Source organism: Nycticebus coucang, chromosome 18 (assembly GCF_027406575.1).
Source record: "Nycticebus coucang isolate mNycCou1 chromosome 18, mNycCou1.pri, whole genome shotgun sequence".
Taxonomy (NCBI): domain Eukaryota; kingdom Metazoa; phylum Chordata; class Mammalia; order Primates; family Lorisidae; genus Nycticebus; species Nycticebus coucang.
The window spans coordinates 12,245,938-12,263,073 of NC_069797.1; the positions used below are offsets into that span (position 1 = coordinate 12,245,938).

The 17,136-nt window shown below is 57.6% G+C and overlaps 1 protein-coding gene across 13 annotated transcripts in view; it reads right to left on the reverse strand.

Moving 5' to 3' along the window:
* Positions 1-453: 453 nt before the first annotated feature.
* The window catches only part of RAI1 (retinoic acid induced 1), a 120,044-nt gene continuing 103,361 nt past the window's right edge, over positions 454-17,136 (reverse strand). For 12 of the 13 annotated variants that reach the window (XM_053570672.1, XM_053570663.1, XM_053570664.1 and 9 more), the window contains 4 exons: positions 11,513-17,087; positions 6,281-6,374; positions 2,266-2,319; positions 1,903-2,074 (listed from right to left, as the gene is read on the reverse strand). In XM_053570672.1, the coding sequence (XP_053426647.1) occupies positions 1,977-2,074; positions 2,266-2,319; positions 6,281-6,374; positions 11,513-17,071 (5,805 nt within the window). In that variant the 5' untranslated portion in view covers positions 17,072-17,087 and the 3' untranslated portion in view covers positions 1,903-1,976. The other variant, XM_053570675.1, reaches the window with a different exon arrangement.

Below are 17,136 nucleotides of genomic sequence, written 5' to 3' on the forward strand. Positions count from 1 at the left end.
GCTTCCCATCCCCTACCCACCAGAAAGGGAAAACATTTACCTCCTTCATTGGGGGTTGAGTTGGGAGGGCTGGCTGGCTGACCTCCAGTTGACCTCCCCAGATCTCTGGGCCATCTTTGGGCTGATCAGCCTTGGGGCCTTGATGGGCCCAGTTGCACCTTCTCACTTTCCAGCTCTGACCCCATCAGGACCCAGGGTGACAGGAGAGGATGGACTCAGCATCCTCAGGGATCTGTGTGACAGGAGCTACAAAGTAGGTCTCTATATGTCTGGGTGTGGTACCTCCCCACCCTGTCCCATGCTTATCTCACATAGCTGGGGAAGCCTTGTACCATAGCAGTCTGGCTGGAGGCGGTTGCTATCCCTATAGAAAGGGGCAGACTCCCAACCATCCCCGGCTAAAGCCTGGGTGCTCTCCCAGGGAAAGCTGGTCAGAATCCACAGGCTACAGACTTTCCAAAACAATTGTCGTATCTTTATTGACTTTTTTTTTTTCTGAATGCAATGACTGTTTTTTACTCTTAAGGAAAATAAACATCTTTTAGAAACAGCTCGATACACACAATCTTCAGTGTGAAGCAATATACTAATAAGAACACTAGTCGTCTTAACATTTACAGTCTTCATATATATTATATATATGTATATGTATACATATATATACACTATATAACGAGGCCAGATATAATACACACGTTTACCATTTTACAGTCATATATACAGGAAATTACTATGGCAGCCCCAGGCTGGGGGCTGCGTCAGGCCTATCGAAGCGTGGACAGAGCTGAGGACATGGACAGACAGGCAGACAGACTGGCAGGGACTGGTCTGGGCCGGTGGTGGCTGCATGGGTAAGGGGCATTGCAGTAGCCCCCTCCCTGGCAAAGGCCCGGTTGGGGCTCTGTGCTGCAGAACTCATGGCGGCGACAGGAGAAGCGAGCATGTTCCCAACATATATACATTCTATGTAACATATATATAGAGGGGTACACAGGTTTTGTACACAAATCTAGCGCTGTCCCTGCTGCTCCCGGGCCAAGTGGGCGCTGTGGTCCCTGGTGGTGGTGCGGAAAGATAATCCCACCTCAACCAGAGGTGCGCTCAGGTCGAGTATCCTTTCTTTTTCCGCTCCCAGACTGGGCTCCAGAGGAGGGCTGGGCTGGGAAAGGGACGAACAAAACCCAAAGGGTGTCCCAGTCTCGCCCACACCGGGGAACCCGCATCCCCTGAGCAGAGGCCCAGGACGACCCTCGTTTTGTCCCAGCCACCCGAAAACTTCGGGCGCCAGGACGCACTCGGGAAGGTCTGTTCCAAAGCCTCCGGCTCCCTCTGCCGCCGGCCCAGCCCTCTCCAGAAAGTCTTCGTTTAACCCCGCCTCGTTCACGGAGCCTGGAGCCACCCTCGGTTTCTTCCAGGGCCGTCCGGGCCCCACCTCCACCCTTAGGGCGCCCGATTGTATGCCACAACCTACTGGGGTGGCAGCAGCGCCGGGTGGAATGTGCGCCACGGTCTTGGAACTTCCAGGGGGTAAAACGTTCTCAGGTCACAGCAGCTCCCACCCCCACCGGAAGCCAAGCGCCCCAAGGAGTCTGGCCGCTCTGCGGGCTCCCCTCTCCAAGCCTGGCCCCTGGGGTGTGGGTGAGAACACCCTGTGCCGTCCGGTTCCGGGAGCAGGTAGCTCCGGAACAGGTTTTCTTCCCAACCCGGGGCGGCCGGTCCGAGCCCTTGGCGGCCGGATCCAAGATCCGGAGCCCAGATCAAGGATCGGCTCTGGGCCCCCGCTGGGAGCAGCTCCAAGGCCCGGGGGCTACGCTTAGCGGCTCCTCCCCCTCCGCGGCGGCAGACTGACTCCAGCGGCTTCCCCTGGACGTTGGGGTGCATTACAACGGCAACCTCTGCAACAAAGGCGTAAACGCCGCTTACTGAGGGTCGTCCCACGCCATAGGCCCCGCCCTTGACGCGTCTCCACCCCATCCCTACTCTGACGCTGGGATCTCCGCTGTGGTCTCTTTCTGCTGGAGGCTCCACTTCCCTGCGCACTGTCCCTTATTACCTCTGCCTGCCCTCTTGTACCCTACCTAGGGGGAGTTGCAGGGAGGCTGTTCCTGGGATTGCCCCCCTCTCCCGTCGCCCCCTCCCTGAGGACCCGCCATGTGCCCACCAGCCCGAAGACTGCAGGTGAGGGTCCTGGGGGGCCCACTGGGGGTCCAGCAGAAGGGGGTTCCTCTCCTGCCCGACCCCACTCCCAGAGATCACTGTGGTCACCTACCTTATGTTTGGGACATTTCAAAGAAAAGTTCTCTTCGATGAATATGCAACCTGTAACCAAAAGAAGTTGCAGTGGTTAGGACAGGGTGGATCTCACAGCAGCAGGGCTGGGTCTCAGATGAAATCCCATCCTGCTTAAAACCCAACAAAATCACAGCTTCCACAAGTAACTTTACCAACTGCCACGTGGACTGTCCCCCCATCACTTGAGGCCCCCCCTGACTCCCTAGCTAAGCCCTCCCTCACCCCATTCTGGTTGACACCTGCTATGAAAGCCCCACCTGGCTAGGTATGGATCACTTGCTCCTGTCTCTTCCCTATTGAGAGGCACAGATGCCTGTAGACATATTGGGTAGCAGAATCACAGTCTGGATCCGAGCATCAGACAACTTCCTAAGCCTTGATGTCTATGGTGGGGCCTCACACACAGAGCAGATGCTCAGGATTCAAAGGCTTGTTTCTCTGGCGGGCAAGGGGTGGAGGGCATACAGAGGTCTCAGGTCTGAGCAAATCCCTCCCAGTATCTGGGTGCCAGAGCACTGCGACTGCTGAGGGGACAGAGAGGACAGCAGAGCATTGCAGCCCCTATGTTCACCCAGGGTGTGCTGCTGTCCAGTGACTCCTTGCTGGCCACCTAGGGAGGCCTTGGCTTCCCCAAACCTACAGGAGGCTGCAAAGGCCAAGGGAGTGCTCTGCCCCCAGCACATTCTTCCTGCTCCACATTGGGGCTCCTTGGGGTGGCACCATGACAGGTGGTGGACAGCAAGCAAGGTGGATGGGCAGGGGCAGGCTTAGCCTGTCTTGTGCCAGAAGCTGCGGATTCCTCAGACCTGCTAACTGCCCACAGTGGTTTCCATCTTAGGTGTGCATGAGCCTTTCCCCTTCTCTCTGCTCAGGCCAGCCAGACATTGTTCTGGGACTGAATCAGGTTTTCCAAAAAGCAGGATGCTAAAGCCCCAGGCTCGCCCCTCTGGGTCAAGCACAGGTACTCTCACCTAGGGCACTCCCACAAAGGGTGGTTTCGCAGCTGAGTCACACTGGGCTGGGGAGGGAAGTCACTGGGTAGAGCCCCTCTCTGGTGTCTGTCTGCATCTAAGAAACTACTAGCTAATTGACAAGGCAGCCCACAGGGCCTGAGTGTGGAAAATGCTCAGCCAGGATGCCAGGGTATGACAGCCTCTGCCTGCTCTTCGGAGTCACTACTTGTCTTCACAGTGGGGTTCCTTAGTAAGGACTGAGAAAGGCAGGGTTAAGGGGCCAGGCAGCCTGATCCAGACATCTGCAGAGGCCCCACCTAGCAGACCCAGCTGTTGGGGTTGTAAGGTGCTGACAGAGCCTGGGCTCCTACCTGCCCAGGTTACCTTTCACTTCCCAGTCCTGTCGGGCTGGCCAGTCACTCCACCAGCCCTCCCTGTGTCCTCAGACCCTGTCCCGCCTAGCTGTATGAGTCACATGTGCTCCCTCATCTTCTGTAGCTGCTGAGCCTCAGTTTCCCAGGGGTCCCCTCTTCTCGGCCAGCTGTTCCAGAGCAGCACCCATCTATCCCATTACATTGTCTGCTGATAGTCAGCGAGTCTCTGTCCTGAGCCCAGCTATGTCTGAACAGCTTGGACATCTATAGATGTCTCCAGTGCAACGTGGCAAAGGGGACTGCGTGTATGGTGGATGGATTGCCCCGACTGCTTCTGGTTCCCCATCCCTGTACCCAGGTCCTCTGCAGTGACTATGAGCATGTCCCCATGGAGGGGTGCCATGCATCCCCACCCTGTGAATGTGGGCTGGACTTAGGACTTGGCTTTGGCCAACAGAACATGGTGAGATTCAGAGCCTAAGCCAAGAACGGTTCTACAACCTCCCTCTCTCTGAGCCCTGCTGCCACCAGGAGGATGTACCTAGGCTAGCTTGCTGACAGACAGCACACCACATATAGCAGAAAGGAGTTGTTCCTGCCAGAGCCAGCCTAGATCAACCTGACCCTAGCAGAACCTGCCCAGCTGACTTGTGCCCTGGTGAAAATAATGGTGGGTTGGTGTTTAAGCAGCAGCTACGCAGCAGTACTTGTGCAGTACCTGTACCCTGCACGCTACCTGTACAGCTCCTCTCTACTCCTCCCCCAACATGGGGGGTGATGACAGCCTTGACAGTTTCCTGTTCCTTGTCCCTTACACCAGGTCCTGTGGATTCTATGTCAACTCAGTCTCTGGGGTGTATGGCTCTATCTGTACCAGGCACCTGCCCTTTCCTGTCTGGATTCTTGCAGCAGTCTGTCAGCCCTGACCAGGTCCATGTCCCAGCCTTCTTGCTTCAGTCCAGTAGGCTCTACAGAGATCCCTGTTTTACAGAAAATCCTAAGATTTCATTTGGGGTGGCCAGAGCAGGTGGATTGCTTCAGGAGTTCAAGAGCAGCCTGAGCTGGGCGGCGCCTGTGGCTCAAAGGAGTAGGGCACCAGCCCCATATGCCGGAGATGGCAGGTTCAAACCCAGCCCCGGCCAAAAACTGCAAAAAAAAAAAAAGAGCAGCCTGAGCAAGAGTAAGACCCCATTTCCACTAAAAATAGAAAAACTAGCCATGCATTGTGGTGGGCACCTGGGAGGCTGAGACAGGAGGATTGCTTGAACCCAGGAGTTTGAGGTTGCTGTGAGCTAGGATGCCATAGCACTCTACCCAGGGCAACAGAGAGAGATACTGTCTAAAAAAGAAAAAAAAAAAGCAACTGGAGATGGCACAGGAGACTACTGCATGGTCAGGCACTGAGCACGCACTAAACTAAATTAATTGCTGTGGAAGGAGGACAAGAGACTCCTACAACGATTATGGGGACTGAGGCATGTCTAGGTGACACTGCATGTCTAGGTGACTGGCTGAGTCCACATTAATATCTGGTTCATGATGCTCAGAGTGGGAGGGAGGAACCAGCAAGAACTCCTGCATCTCCAATGCAGTGAGCCCCCTCCCTCCGGGGAGGTGGTGGTTCAGCCCTGGCCAAGGACACAGTGGGCAGGCAGAGCCAGCAGGGCATGGTGGGGAGGGGTGGCAGGAGAGTCTTCTGTGAGGACTGTGCAGGGCCCAGGTGCCTGTGCTGTCACTATGAGGCTGGTTGTGGTGACTTCACCCTTTTCAGGCCAGAGAATGGAGGGGTAGAAGGTGAGAGGGCAGGGGGCTGGGCAAAGACAGGACCAAGGCTGCACTGCTTGCTCTAGACAACACCAGAAAGGGACTTTATAATCTCCATTTCACAGGTGGGGAGCACAGAGATGGCAATAGCCTTGCCCAACACCACGTGTCCAGGCCAAAGCTGGTACAAAGGGCCCTAAAAGATTGTTGTCACCAATAACTAACATGACACTGGAAGCAACTGCTTTCTTTGGATGAAGTAAGGAACATCTCTGAGACTTACGGTCCCCATGAGGTCATTGAGGGTTGGGGTTTCCAGGACTCTGTGGCCCATCTGGTTTGTTGTTCTGTGTGCAGGCACACAGCAGGTCCAGAAATGACCATGGAATAAATCAATGTATGAGAGGGAAGAATGGAGGGGTTTAGAAAAGCCTGGTTCTGCCTTTAGACCTCGTCACCTTGCTGACAAGCCCCAACTGGTCCCCACAGCCAGCAGGAGACCACTGGCCTCAGTCTCATGCTGAACCTCATCTTCTCCCTACTCATTCAGTTTTTGTTGTACTTTTACACTGCTCAGTGAGCTCCTATTCATCCTTCAAAGGCCCAGCCCCAGTACCCCTTTCCTGGAAGCCAGAAATCCTCTTAGCCATAATACGTCCTCAAAGAACTCTCCGTCCTGTAACTGATGCCTGTCCCTCCATTGCTCTGGGCATTCCTCAAGCAGGAGGCGGGGACAGCTTCCTGCCCACGTCCTTGGTACTGCCTAGCACAGGTCTAGGTAGAGATAGATAAAGAGCTGCTGCAGCAAGAGAGGGAGCCAGGTGGTCAAATGGGGCCTGGGCTTGACAAGCTGTACCTGGCCCCCCTGGACTGCACAGACGGGCCTCCTGTTCTTACCTGCATCACTGGCACACGGGTAATGGTAAGTGTGGACGCATCCTTTGTGGCAGCACCCGATGGTGGCCCCGGATTCCTGACAACTGGAACATGTCTGATGAAGAGAGACGGAGGCAGGTGAACCTCGGCTGGAGCCCAGCTCTCAAGCTTCATAGACAGCCCCTTCCAAAATGGTCCCTAAAAATCTGCTGGAAGGAGGCTCCGCAGTGGGCCCAGGGCCCCTCTTGGGCCAGTGATACTGGTTACCACTACGGCTGTGGCTGCCAGCCAGCACTTGCCCAGTGCTTCCTGGGCTCTGGACATGGCATGTCCTTGTCCACTGGCTCCTTCTAAACAGCCCTGAAGGTGGGTAACTTTCATTAATGCCACTTTACAGGTGGCGAAACTGAGGCTGCCAGTCCAGGTGGCTGAAAGCAATAAGCGTTGTTTCCTGTCCTTTTTGGCAGAAGACAGAACCTAGAATCAAAGTATTTTCCCCTTCCTAGGACCAGGTTTCAGATCTGTAAGAGGAGGTGACATGGCAACCCTGAGACGCTGATTTAATGTAAACCTGCGTAGTGCCTGGCCTCCTCCAGGTCTCAAAAATGTCATCTGGCCAGGCACAGTGGTTTGTGCCTGTAACCCTAGCACTCTGGGAGGACAAGGCAAGAGGATAGCTCAAGCCTAGGAGTCTGAAGTTGCTGTGAGCTGTGATGATGCCACTGCACTCTGGCCTGGGCAAAAGAGTGAGATTGTCTCACAAAAAAAAAAAAGAGAGAGAGAAAAAAAAAATCTATGTCATCTGCTGAGATCGGAGTTGCCCTGCACCCTGTGCCTGGCCCAATGCTTGGAAGAGATGAGGCTGAGACAGGACAGGGAAGGGCCCAAAGCCACCTGGACTCCAGAACCACAGCACCACCTTGCCAGTGGGAGGTGAGGCACAGGGGAAGCAGAGAGGGTGGTGGGCTGTGCTCAGGTACTGGGCCACTGAAACAAAGAATGGTGGCTCACTGTGTGCCAGGCATGGCTGGAAGCCTTGTTCTCACAGTGACCTGACAGTGATGCACACTGCTATCACTGCACTGCTGGGGCAGAGGCTCCGTCTTACCCTCATGGTTGGGGGGAGGGCAGGATGAGAAAGCCTCCCCCAAAACCCCCCAGCCTAGCTTAGAAATGAACTGGGAGCAGGGAGCTGCAAAATGGAGGCCTGCGGTATGTTCAGAGTATCAGGTTTTTAGCTGCTTCTGCTCAGGGCTGACGCTTCCTTCCAGGCTAGTCTGGGATAGCCTCCTAGAGATCTTGGCACTTAACATCTCCTCAATTTCGGCCCCAGAAACAAGCCAAAACAGGCCTATTTCTCCCATCCACAGTCTCTCTTAGAGGGGTTTGTTATTTTTCTTTTTTTGAGACAGGGTCTCACTCTGTCACCTAGGCTGGAGTGCAGAGGTATGTTCTTAGCTCATAGCAACCTCCAACTTCCTGGGCTCAAATAAATCCTTCTGCTTCAACCTCCCAAGTAGCTGGGACTATAGGCACCCGCCACAAGGTCCGACTGATTTTTCTTTTCTTGCGGTTTTTGGCCGGGGCTGGGTTTGAACCCGCCACCTCCGGCATATGGGGCCGGCGCCCTACCCCTTTGAGCCACAGGTGCTGCCCTGATTTTTCTTTTTGTAGAGACGAAGTTTTTGTCTTGTTCAGGCTGATCTCCAACTCCTGAGCTCAAGCAATCCTTCTGCCTCAGCCTCCCAGAGTGCTAGGTATACAGGAACTTGGTCACCTTAGAGTGTTTTAATGTTTAAAGGGTTGAAGCTGGTGCAGGCCTGTAGTCCCAGCACTTTGGAAGTCTGAGGCAGAAGGATAGTTTAAGCCCAGCAGTTGGAGGCTGCAGTGAGCTATGCCATTGCACTCCAGCCTGGGTGACAGGGTAATAGGGCCCTCTCTAGCTTATGGCTTCTCTCCATCTCACCTCCACTGAAGCCCCCAACAACCCCCAAGGCAGGCATTTGAATGGTCGTTTTAGACATGAAGAGAAGTCGAGAGTGTGGAAGGCCTCAGGCTCTTCTTATCCAGCAACCCTCAGGGGGCAAGGAGTGGGAGCAGCCTATGACTCTGCCATAGGACCACAGGCTGTCAAGGGGCCCAAACCAGGACCCTAGCAGATACTACCCTGCCCAACAGTGTCCAGCTCAGAGGTGGGTCAACTCTTTATCCTAAGGCCTCATCTGGATAGGAGCTGGGGTCTTATGACAGTTTGGGAGGGGGATGACTCCAGGCAGACTTGGAAATGGAGGCCTCAGGAGGTAGAAGGCTTCAGAGACAGCAGGTACTGTCGGGGGCTGCAGGAGGGTCTGGCTGGAGGAGGAGGGGGTGTCCCTGGGCCTTCCAGAGACGCAAAGTGAGACCCAAGTGCTATAGGACTAAGGCTGTAAGTGGTCAGGGCCCCAGCTGCATATAGATCCCCACTCCCCATGACCCAGGCAGACCTTGTAACCCCATAGTCCTGCTACCTGGGCTTGGGTCATAGAACTCACAGAGGGTGACCTGTGGGGAGTCACAGATAGGCCCTTAGCAGAGCAGGGGTTTGAACTAGGGTCTGTGTGACTCTATAAAAGCATGGTGCCACCGAGGCAGGAAGGGGTGGTGGACTGAATTGTGACCCTGAGGGCCCCTCTTCAGTCTGGGAAGCTCTAGACTCTACCCATATCACTAGGCTGTTATATTTCTCTGGCAGGTGACTAGCAAACACCTGCTGGAGCACACCCTCCCAGCTCTGACCTGCACCAGGCACCCTCGCAGTGGGGGGCCAGGCCTCTTCTGCAGCCCTTCTCAGCTGAAGGGCTGCCGGGACGGCTGAGGGCCAGCTGCAGCTGTGTGCCTCTCTGATGTGCATTTTCACCTCAGTCCACCTGCGCACTGAGTGTATGTGGGGTCCAGTGTTCCCTGGCGCAGGCCAGGCAGTGCTGGCTGCAGTGGACATGTGTCAGGGAGTGTGGAGGCAGCCCCCGGGCCAGGCCAAGTATGGACAACACTTTCAGGAGTGGGGGTGTGAGGCAGGGGAGGTGGCGGCCAGCTGGGACTAGCCTTCTGAAGGTTATTATTATTATTATTATTATTATTTTTGAGACAGAGCCTCAAGCTATCACCCTGGGTAGAGTGCTGTAGCATCACAGCTCACAGCAACCTCCAACTCCTGGGCTCAAGCGATTCTCCTGCCTCCGCCTCCCAAGTAGCTGGGACTACAGGCGCCCGCCACCAACGCCCGGCTATTTTTTTTGGTTGCAGCCATCATTGTTGTTTGGCAGGCCCAGGCTGGAGTCAAACCCGCCAGCTCAGGTGTATGTGGCTGGCACCTTAGCCGCTTGAGCCACAGGAACAAGCCAGGTTATTATTATTTTTTAATGACAGGAGGAAACTTGAGCCTATTTCAAGGCACTAGGAAGAAGCCAGTGACAAGAGACAGGATAAGCAGGGAAAGCAGGAGGGAGGAAAAAATAATTGGGATGGGGAGAGGGCAATGCAGGGCCAGTGAGGCCACCAGCAGGTCAGCCACTGGGAAGCTGCAGGCATCCTGTCGGGTTGGGCCTTCCTCAACAAGGAATGAGCTGCCTACACCTGGGAGCAAGCAAGGGGGAAGACACCTGGGCTTGGAGGAGTCTCTAGCCACCTCCATGGGCAGTAGGAGGCCAGGGCCTGGGAAATAGGAGGCCTGGACAACGTCCACAGCAGTCCCAGGAATGTGGCTGTGCAGGGTGACACTGCAGCCAGATGTTGGGGGCAGAGGCTAGTCAGGGCAGCTGCAGGGGGCTCCTCATAGAAGTGGTGGGCAGCAAAGCAGGCAGCAGCAGGGGTCAGGGCCAAAGGCCCTGGGCTGGGGCTACTCTGTGGGGGGTGTCACTGAATCACTAAAGTGCAGGCAGTTGAGAGCCTCCCAGCCCTGCCCCAGCAGCCCAGCAGAGTCCCCCTGGCAGGGGGAAGTGGAGGAGGTGGGACGGGGCAGGTACTATGGAGGGCCAGCTGGTGAGGTGCCCATGGAGAGAGCTGCCACCTCTGCACAGCACTGAAGAGCGCCATTCCATGGAAGCCTGGATGGGGGAAATGGGACCAAGTGTGAGGGGTGGAGGACAGGCCCCAGGGGGAGGCTGGCCCCCTGCACAGGGCCTGACTGCCATCAGGTAGGTGGGAACCTACGAAAGGCCCACAGCACCCTGAGGTGGTGACACTGCTGAGGAGGACTCTCTCCACTGGTCCTAGTCCCATTACCAAATATAGAGCACTCAATCTTGGGCAAGGGCTCTGACAGCTTTACCGGCATTAACTCATTTCACCCTTACAACCCTTCCAGGGTGGGCACTTTTACACCTGTGCTGGGGGAGGTAACAGAGGCACAGAGTAAAGTCATATGCTCAGAGTCACATCGTGCACGTGAGGCAGGCCCAGAGTTCTTGTTCACAGATGCTCCCTTGGTGACTGGACCTCCCTTACACTTGGTTTCAGATGGATAGTCAAGTGGTTCTAGGGCCACTCTGCCTATTGTGACTGCCCTGCCTATTGTGACCATGTGATCTGTGCAGTGCTGCAGACGGGAGGACCCTGTGCCTGGGTCCCTTGTCCCAATGATGTGTTAAATAGCTTGAAAGGGGCCAGAGCAGTGTCTTGCACCTGTAGTCCGTTACTTGGGAGGTTGAGATAGGATTGCTTGAGCTCAAGAGTTTGAGGTTGCTGTGAGCTTTGACATACCCAGGGCAACAGAGTGAGACTCTGTCTCAAAAAAAAAGAAAAAAAAATATGCTTGAGAGGATCTTCCCCTCAGCCCCAGCTCCATCCTAGCAGTGTAGGGCACAGGGGTAGGGGTGGGAAGTTTGTTTTTACAGGCTGCCTGGGCCCTCTGACGGTTGGTTCTTGGAAGTCTCTGTCCTCTGGGCTTTAGCATCTCAGCTGACAGCTCGGGGTGGGGAGGTGGCAATGGGCTCTAGAGGGGTTGGAGCTGGAGGGTGCCAGGTGGATGTGGGATGGCCCTGGTGGGGCACAGGGCACGTCCCCCAGGGCAAGGTGGGTGAGCATGTCTTGCCGTGGCCTGACAAGTGCCTTAACTCGCCACAGAGGCTCTGGAGCCTGCAGAGTCATGTCTCAGTCATGCTCTGAGACTTAGGGCATATGTGGCGTACACTGTAGCAGCAGAAAGCCAAGGGGCTCTTTGCTGCCTGCCTATCCTCTGGAATCCCACATCCCCACCCCGCAGGGCTGGCCTCTTACCATGTCTATGGCCACCTTCATGGCCTCCTGCAGCCCAAAGAGCTTCCCGGCCACCAGATAGACCCCGCTGGTCCACACGGCACAGGCCTCATGCACCCAGTGCTCCTGGGTATCCCCACCAAGCTCCGCCGGGGCCTCCTTGCTGCACTCATGCTTGCGGCTCTTGTCGGCTGGGGCTACCTCCTCACCCCCGTCCCCCCGACCGTCACAGCAGTAACAACTCTGCAGCCTCCGGGACAGGCCCCGGGCACTGGTGCGCAGGGAGCCCTGCTTGGCTGGGTCGGCTGGGCCGTCAGGCCTCGAGGGCTTCCCAGTGGCAGCAGCAGCTGCACACTCGAGGCCTTTGAGTGTTCTCTCGAGGGGCAGGGAGGCCTCCTCACAGGTACCTTCTGGTCGCACCTTCTCCTTGAGTTTTGGCTTCTTTTTGGGGAGGCAGTGTTCAGGATAGTAGGGACCACAAAGGTCCCCAAGGTCCTTGAAGTTGGCCGGGTTTTGGCAGAGGCAGCAAACAAGGCAAGAGGTACTCAGGGCCTTGGAAACCACAGGCCCCAGGTGCATTGTGGAGGAGAGGGGCAGGGAGGGCCGTGGCTGCATGACGGAGCCTCCAGGGAGTGTGGCCAGGGAGGCCCCGGCTGTGTCCAGGGAGAACAAGGACGAGGAAGAGGCGGCGGAGGAGGCAGAGAAGGCAGGCTTCCTGTGGGGCTTGGGCTCGTCCCCAGGGGAGTTGACAACAGTGCATACAGTGGTGAATGAATCTCGCTTCTCCACCCGCACAAAGGGAGAGAAGGCTGGGGTCCGACTGTCTGCCCTCAGCCGCTTGCAAGAGGAGATGTACTTGAGGCGGATTTCAGGTTCTGCGGGATCCAGAGGCAGCACCTGCTGTTGCCGGCGCCGCTTGGTACGTGCCTTGCAGGGTGAAGAGGTGGTGTTCTTGGCACGGCCCCGAGTGAGACGCTTCCGCTTGGAATAGCTGCTATAGTTGGTGTGGCCTGGCTGCTTCTGTACCCTTGGCTGGGGCTGGCAGGGCCGGCCATTGGAGGACTGGGAGGCCAGGCCCAGCTCCTCCATCTTTGGCTTCTTGCCTCCTCCACCAGAGTTGTCCTCACTGACCCCCTGCGTGCTATTGGCCCTGTCTTGGGGAGTCAGGACCAGAGACGGGCCAAGATAGGGCCGCTTCTCCAACTGGCCTTTGCAGAGTCCAAGGACTCCAGTCTGGCCTTTCCGGCTTCTCTTCTTAGGTGCCAGGGCAGTCCCTGCAGGCAGCAGTGCCTCTGGGGATGTGAAGACCTCAATTTTGAAACAGTCAGTTGAGGACAGTTTCTTACTGTTCATTAGTTTGCCTTTTAAGGATCTATTGGCCGGATTCCTGCATAATGGGTCGGCCCCTGAAGCTGCTGGGAGCTTCTGCCCAGTGCCTATGTTTAAAAGACCTTCTTCTGCCCCCACTGGGCTGCCCCCTGCACCCTTGAGCCCACGGTCCTTCTCATGGAGGGGCGGGCTCAGAGAATTACCAGGGGAGGCCCCAGGCGCCTTGCACGCGAACTTCTTCAGGCTGGGCGAGGTGATCTTCTGTACAATGGCTTCCAGCTTCAGGCCCCGGCCTTTCCGCGGAGGCAGGACCTTAGTCTTCATGGCCCCCTGGAAGGCTGCCCGAGAGGTGAGCTTGATGCAGGTGTCGGGGGTCTCTGGGGCTGGGGGCTTTGCAGTGGGCTCGTTGCTGCCCTTGGTGGGCTTGGCTTTCTTGGGAGAAGACATCCTCTTGAAGAGGGCAGGGGAGCCTTCAGGCCTCTCCTCCTTCCCCTCACCGCCATTGCCACTGGTGTTGCTGCTGCTGCTGCTGCGGCTCCTTAAGACCAGGTTCCGCTTCTTGGTGGGGACGGGTGCCATGAAGGCTGACTTCCGTTTCAGTGCATGGAGGGGCTGGTCAGAAAGCTTGCCACTCACGCCGGGCTTGGGAACCCTCACTCGCTGGCTCACCCTGCCTTCCTTCTGGGGGCTGCTGGAGATCTTGAACGTGGCAGCCAGGTGGTGGTTGGCAAGGAGCTTCTTGGTGGCCCGGCAGTTGGGATGCCTGCTCTCTGAGGGCCGCCGTCGCTTGGAGTAGAAGACCTCCTGGGGTTTGGTTCGGGACCGAAGAATCATGGAGCGCTGGTCCTTGCCATGCATGTTGGGTGGGTCCATGTCCTTGGTCTTGGAGCCCATAGGGCTGCTTTCAGAGGCCACGGGCAGGGCGGCCGGGTTGCTGGGGCTGGATGCAGCCTTGGGTGAAGGCTTCCCCACACGCTTGCCTGACTTGAAGGCAGCTCGCTGCTTACCCCCCATTTTGTCTGGGGGTGCCGGAGTGGTGGTCAGTCCTGGGGGCCCAGGTGTACGAGGCTCACTCAGGGCTGTGAGGGAGCGGGTGCACATCCGAGGGAGCCCTTCTGAGGCCCCCCGGCTCGGGGCCCCGGCTCCTTCCATCTGTCCCTGTGGGGGGCCGGTGCAGGATTCAGGGAGCAAGAGGTCTTTGGGCAATGCAGGTGCCCTGCATGGGGAGTCCTCAGCCTCAGGAAGCCCCCGGTGCACCCGCCGGCTCCTCAGGCTTTTGCCCCGAGGCACAGGCTCTTTCTTAGCAATGGGTGCCTCAGGCACAGCAGGCTTGCTCAGCTTTGGGGCCAGAGAGGTGTCAGAGGTGGAGGACCCTGGGGCCCGGTCTCCATCCGGCCCATCTTCACCTGGCTTCATGTGGGACAGAGAGGACTCAAACCAGCTCTGGACCTTTGACTCAGTGCCCACAGTAGGACCCAGCAAGATGACGGACTCCCCAGAGAGGTGGCATGGGGAGCCCCAGCTAGCCTTGGAGTCCAGCACCTCCTCCACTTCCTCCTTGGTGCAGATGAGCGGGGCCTTCGGTGACAGTGGGTCCTGCATGCTAGGCCTCTGTTCTGGGCTGCCCAGGAGCTCACACAGGGAAGAGTACTCCTCCTCGGCCTCCAGGTCCTCCTTTCTGCCAGTGGGCGGCAGCAGTGGGAGGTCCCCAAAGTCTGTGGTAGAGCAGCAGTGCCGGCTGTCCTCCAGCCACCGGTCCTTGCTCACCTCAGGGCACTGCAGCAGCCTGCCTGACTCCTCCTTCACTCCACCTGCCTCCTCCTGCTTGAAGTCCCCAGGCAATGAGGCCACCTTCTCCCCAGGGGCCTCCTCCTCCTGGAAGTCCAGGCAGGTAGAGGCCTCGTGGGCATCCCCTTTGCCAACACCATCTGAAGCCTTCCCGCCCTGCTCCAGGCCCTTGGTGAGCTCACTGGCATGCAATCCCCACCGGGGACAAGCATCCCCCAGGTTCTCCTCTGGCCAGGCAAAGGGGTTGGCACTGTCTGCTGAGCTGGTGGCAGTTGTGTCTGGGAAGCAGTCAAAAGCAGCTGTGGTGGGCTCTGGAGCAGCAGCACGAAGGGTGGGCTTGGTGCCAAAGGAGAGTGGGCCAGTTGTCTTCTTGGGGTCGGGGGTGGCAAAAGCCACAGAAGGGTCTTCAAACAGCCCTGGGCTGAAGTCCTTGGCATTGCCACCCTTGTCCAGCTGTAAGGAATCAGGTAGGGCCTCTGGCTCTCCAGGCCTTGGCCACGAACTCTTGGCCACAGGGTCCAGGCAGGCGCTGTGGTTCTCCAGCGGAAAGGGCTGCTTGCTGGCATCCTTGGTGAGGCCAGACGCCTCGGCCCAGGCCTTGTCAGCCTTCTCACCAATGGCTTCCTGCAGCCCCAAGATCTCAGAGGCCAGGTCCTCCTGGGCCAGAGCGCTGAGCAGCAGCCGTGGGCAGTCCCGCTCGCCCGCCACGAACTTGGAGAAGCTGTCAAGTGGCAGACTACTGTGCAGGCTCTGGAAGGAGTCATCGGATTTTGTGGACATGTCGTCGGGAGAGGTCACGGAACAGGTGGACACAGACTCAGGCTTGGCCTTGGAGTTGCTATTGACCCTGGCGGGGCTGCTGCGGGCCTGGCTGCAGTAGAGGAAGCTGCGCTCTAGCGGGTCCTCCGAGCCGCTCAGGTAGTCAGCCTCTTGAGGCTCGGCGTGCGTGGACTGTGGCGTGCTACTCAGAGGCTCCGACAGTGGCGTGCCTGCGGGCTCGGCAGAGTAGCCGCTGCCTTCTGGGCTGCAGTGCTGGCTTTTGTGCTGCTCTGGTGTCCTGGACACGAGGTTCTTGACACCTTTCTTCTGTGGCATGGCAGCCTTGGAGAGTAGCAGCTGCTGAACGGTGTTGGAGATGTTCTCCACCTGCGACGTCAGTGCTGTGAGGCTCTGTAGGCTCAGGTCCGACAGCAGGTTCTCGGGCAGCTTGTCCTTCTGTAGGGCCTTGCAGTTGCCGGCCTGGGCATCCACTGAGCTGGTGGCATCTGTCGGGGAGGGGTTGAGCAGGGGCATGAAGTGGCTGTGGTCGGCAATCCCAGAGGGGAAGGCTCCTGCACCAAGTGGCTGCTGGCTGTAGGGGAAGTTCTCCAGGTTTGGCATCAGCGGCGACGGTGTGGAGCTATAGGAAGGGGAGCGGCCCACAGAGCGTGCAGGCGAGTGGCCGGAGCTGGGGCTGAAGGTCTGATAGTACTGTTCTGGGGTCCTGACGGCTGCATCTGGTGGGCAGTAGCCCTGGCCTTGCTGTCCGTAGTGCTGATACTTGGCGAGGTTCTGGTAATGCAGGGTTTCCTGGGCATGGTGCCGGCTCTGAAGGGCCTGCTGCTGCTGCTGGTCATAGCTGAGTCGACCTGACTGATAGGTGTGAAGGTTCTGGACCCGCTGCCCCGGGGCTAGGCTAACATTGGCTGTCAGCGTCCTGTCGTGGGACTGGGCAGATGGCGCCGTGCAGCTCTTATAGGAGTGGGCCCCCTGCCCTCCGCCCTGGCCAGATGAGGAGTAGGTAGAGGAGGTGGGGAAGGACTGGGAGTGCTGGGGGAAGTGGCCACCTTGGGGAAAGGGCAGAGGGGAAGCAATGTCATTTTGCAGTTTCTGTCTCTGGAGTTTGGGGTACGCCAGGGGCTGCTGGGGCTGTGGCAGCTGCTGTGGTGGTGGGGGCGGCTGCTGGACATGCAGAGTATGAGTCCGGAAGGGCACCTGGGCGCCCTGCTCTGGGTACTGCCTGCTGGGGGGCACTGCTGTCTTTTTCATCAAGTTCTCATCGTATTTGCCTACCCCCCCTGGTAGGGGCTGCGGCTGTGGGGGTGGTGGCTGTGGGGCTCCCCAAGCCTGCAGGCTATCCTCCCCAGAGTAGCGGCCCGCATAGGGGCTACTGTCCTGCACGCTGTAGCCGGGGAAAGCCGGCCTCCCCTGCAGGGCCTGCTGTGCATTCAGGGCCTTGCTGCCTTGATGGTACTTCTCAGCCACCACGGCTGCAGTGCTGGAGGGTGTGCCGGCACCACTGCCCTCGTAGCCTGGGTAAGACTGGGGGTTATAATAGTCCTTGGCAAGCAGCCGCTGCCGGTCGCAGCTCAGCCCAGCCTGACTAGGCTGCCTGTAATTCTCCAGGCGTGATGTTTCCTGTGAGGTCTGCTGGTAGTTCTGTTGTTTGCCATGGAAACCACACCTTTCTCGAAAAGACTGCATGACTCGGCCTGATTATCTGTGAAGAGAAAAAGGGAAGGTGGGCAGGGAGGGGGCAGATGGAGAGC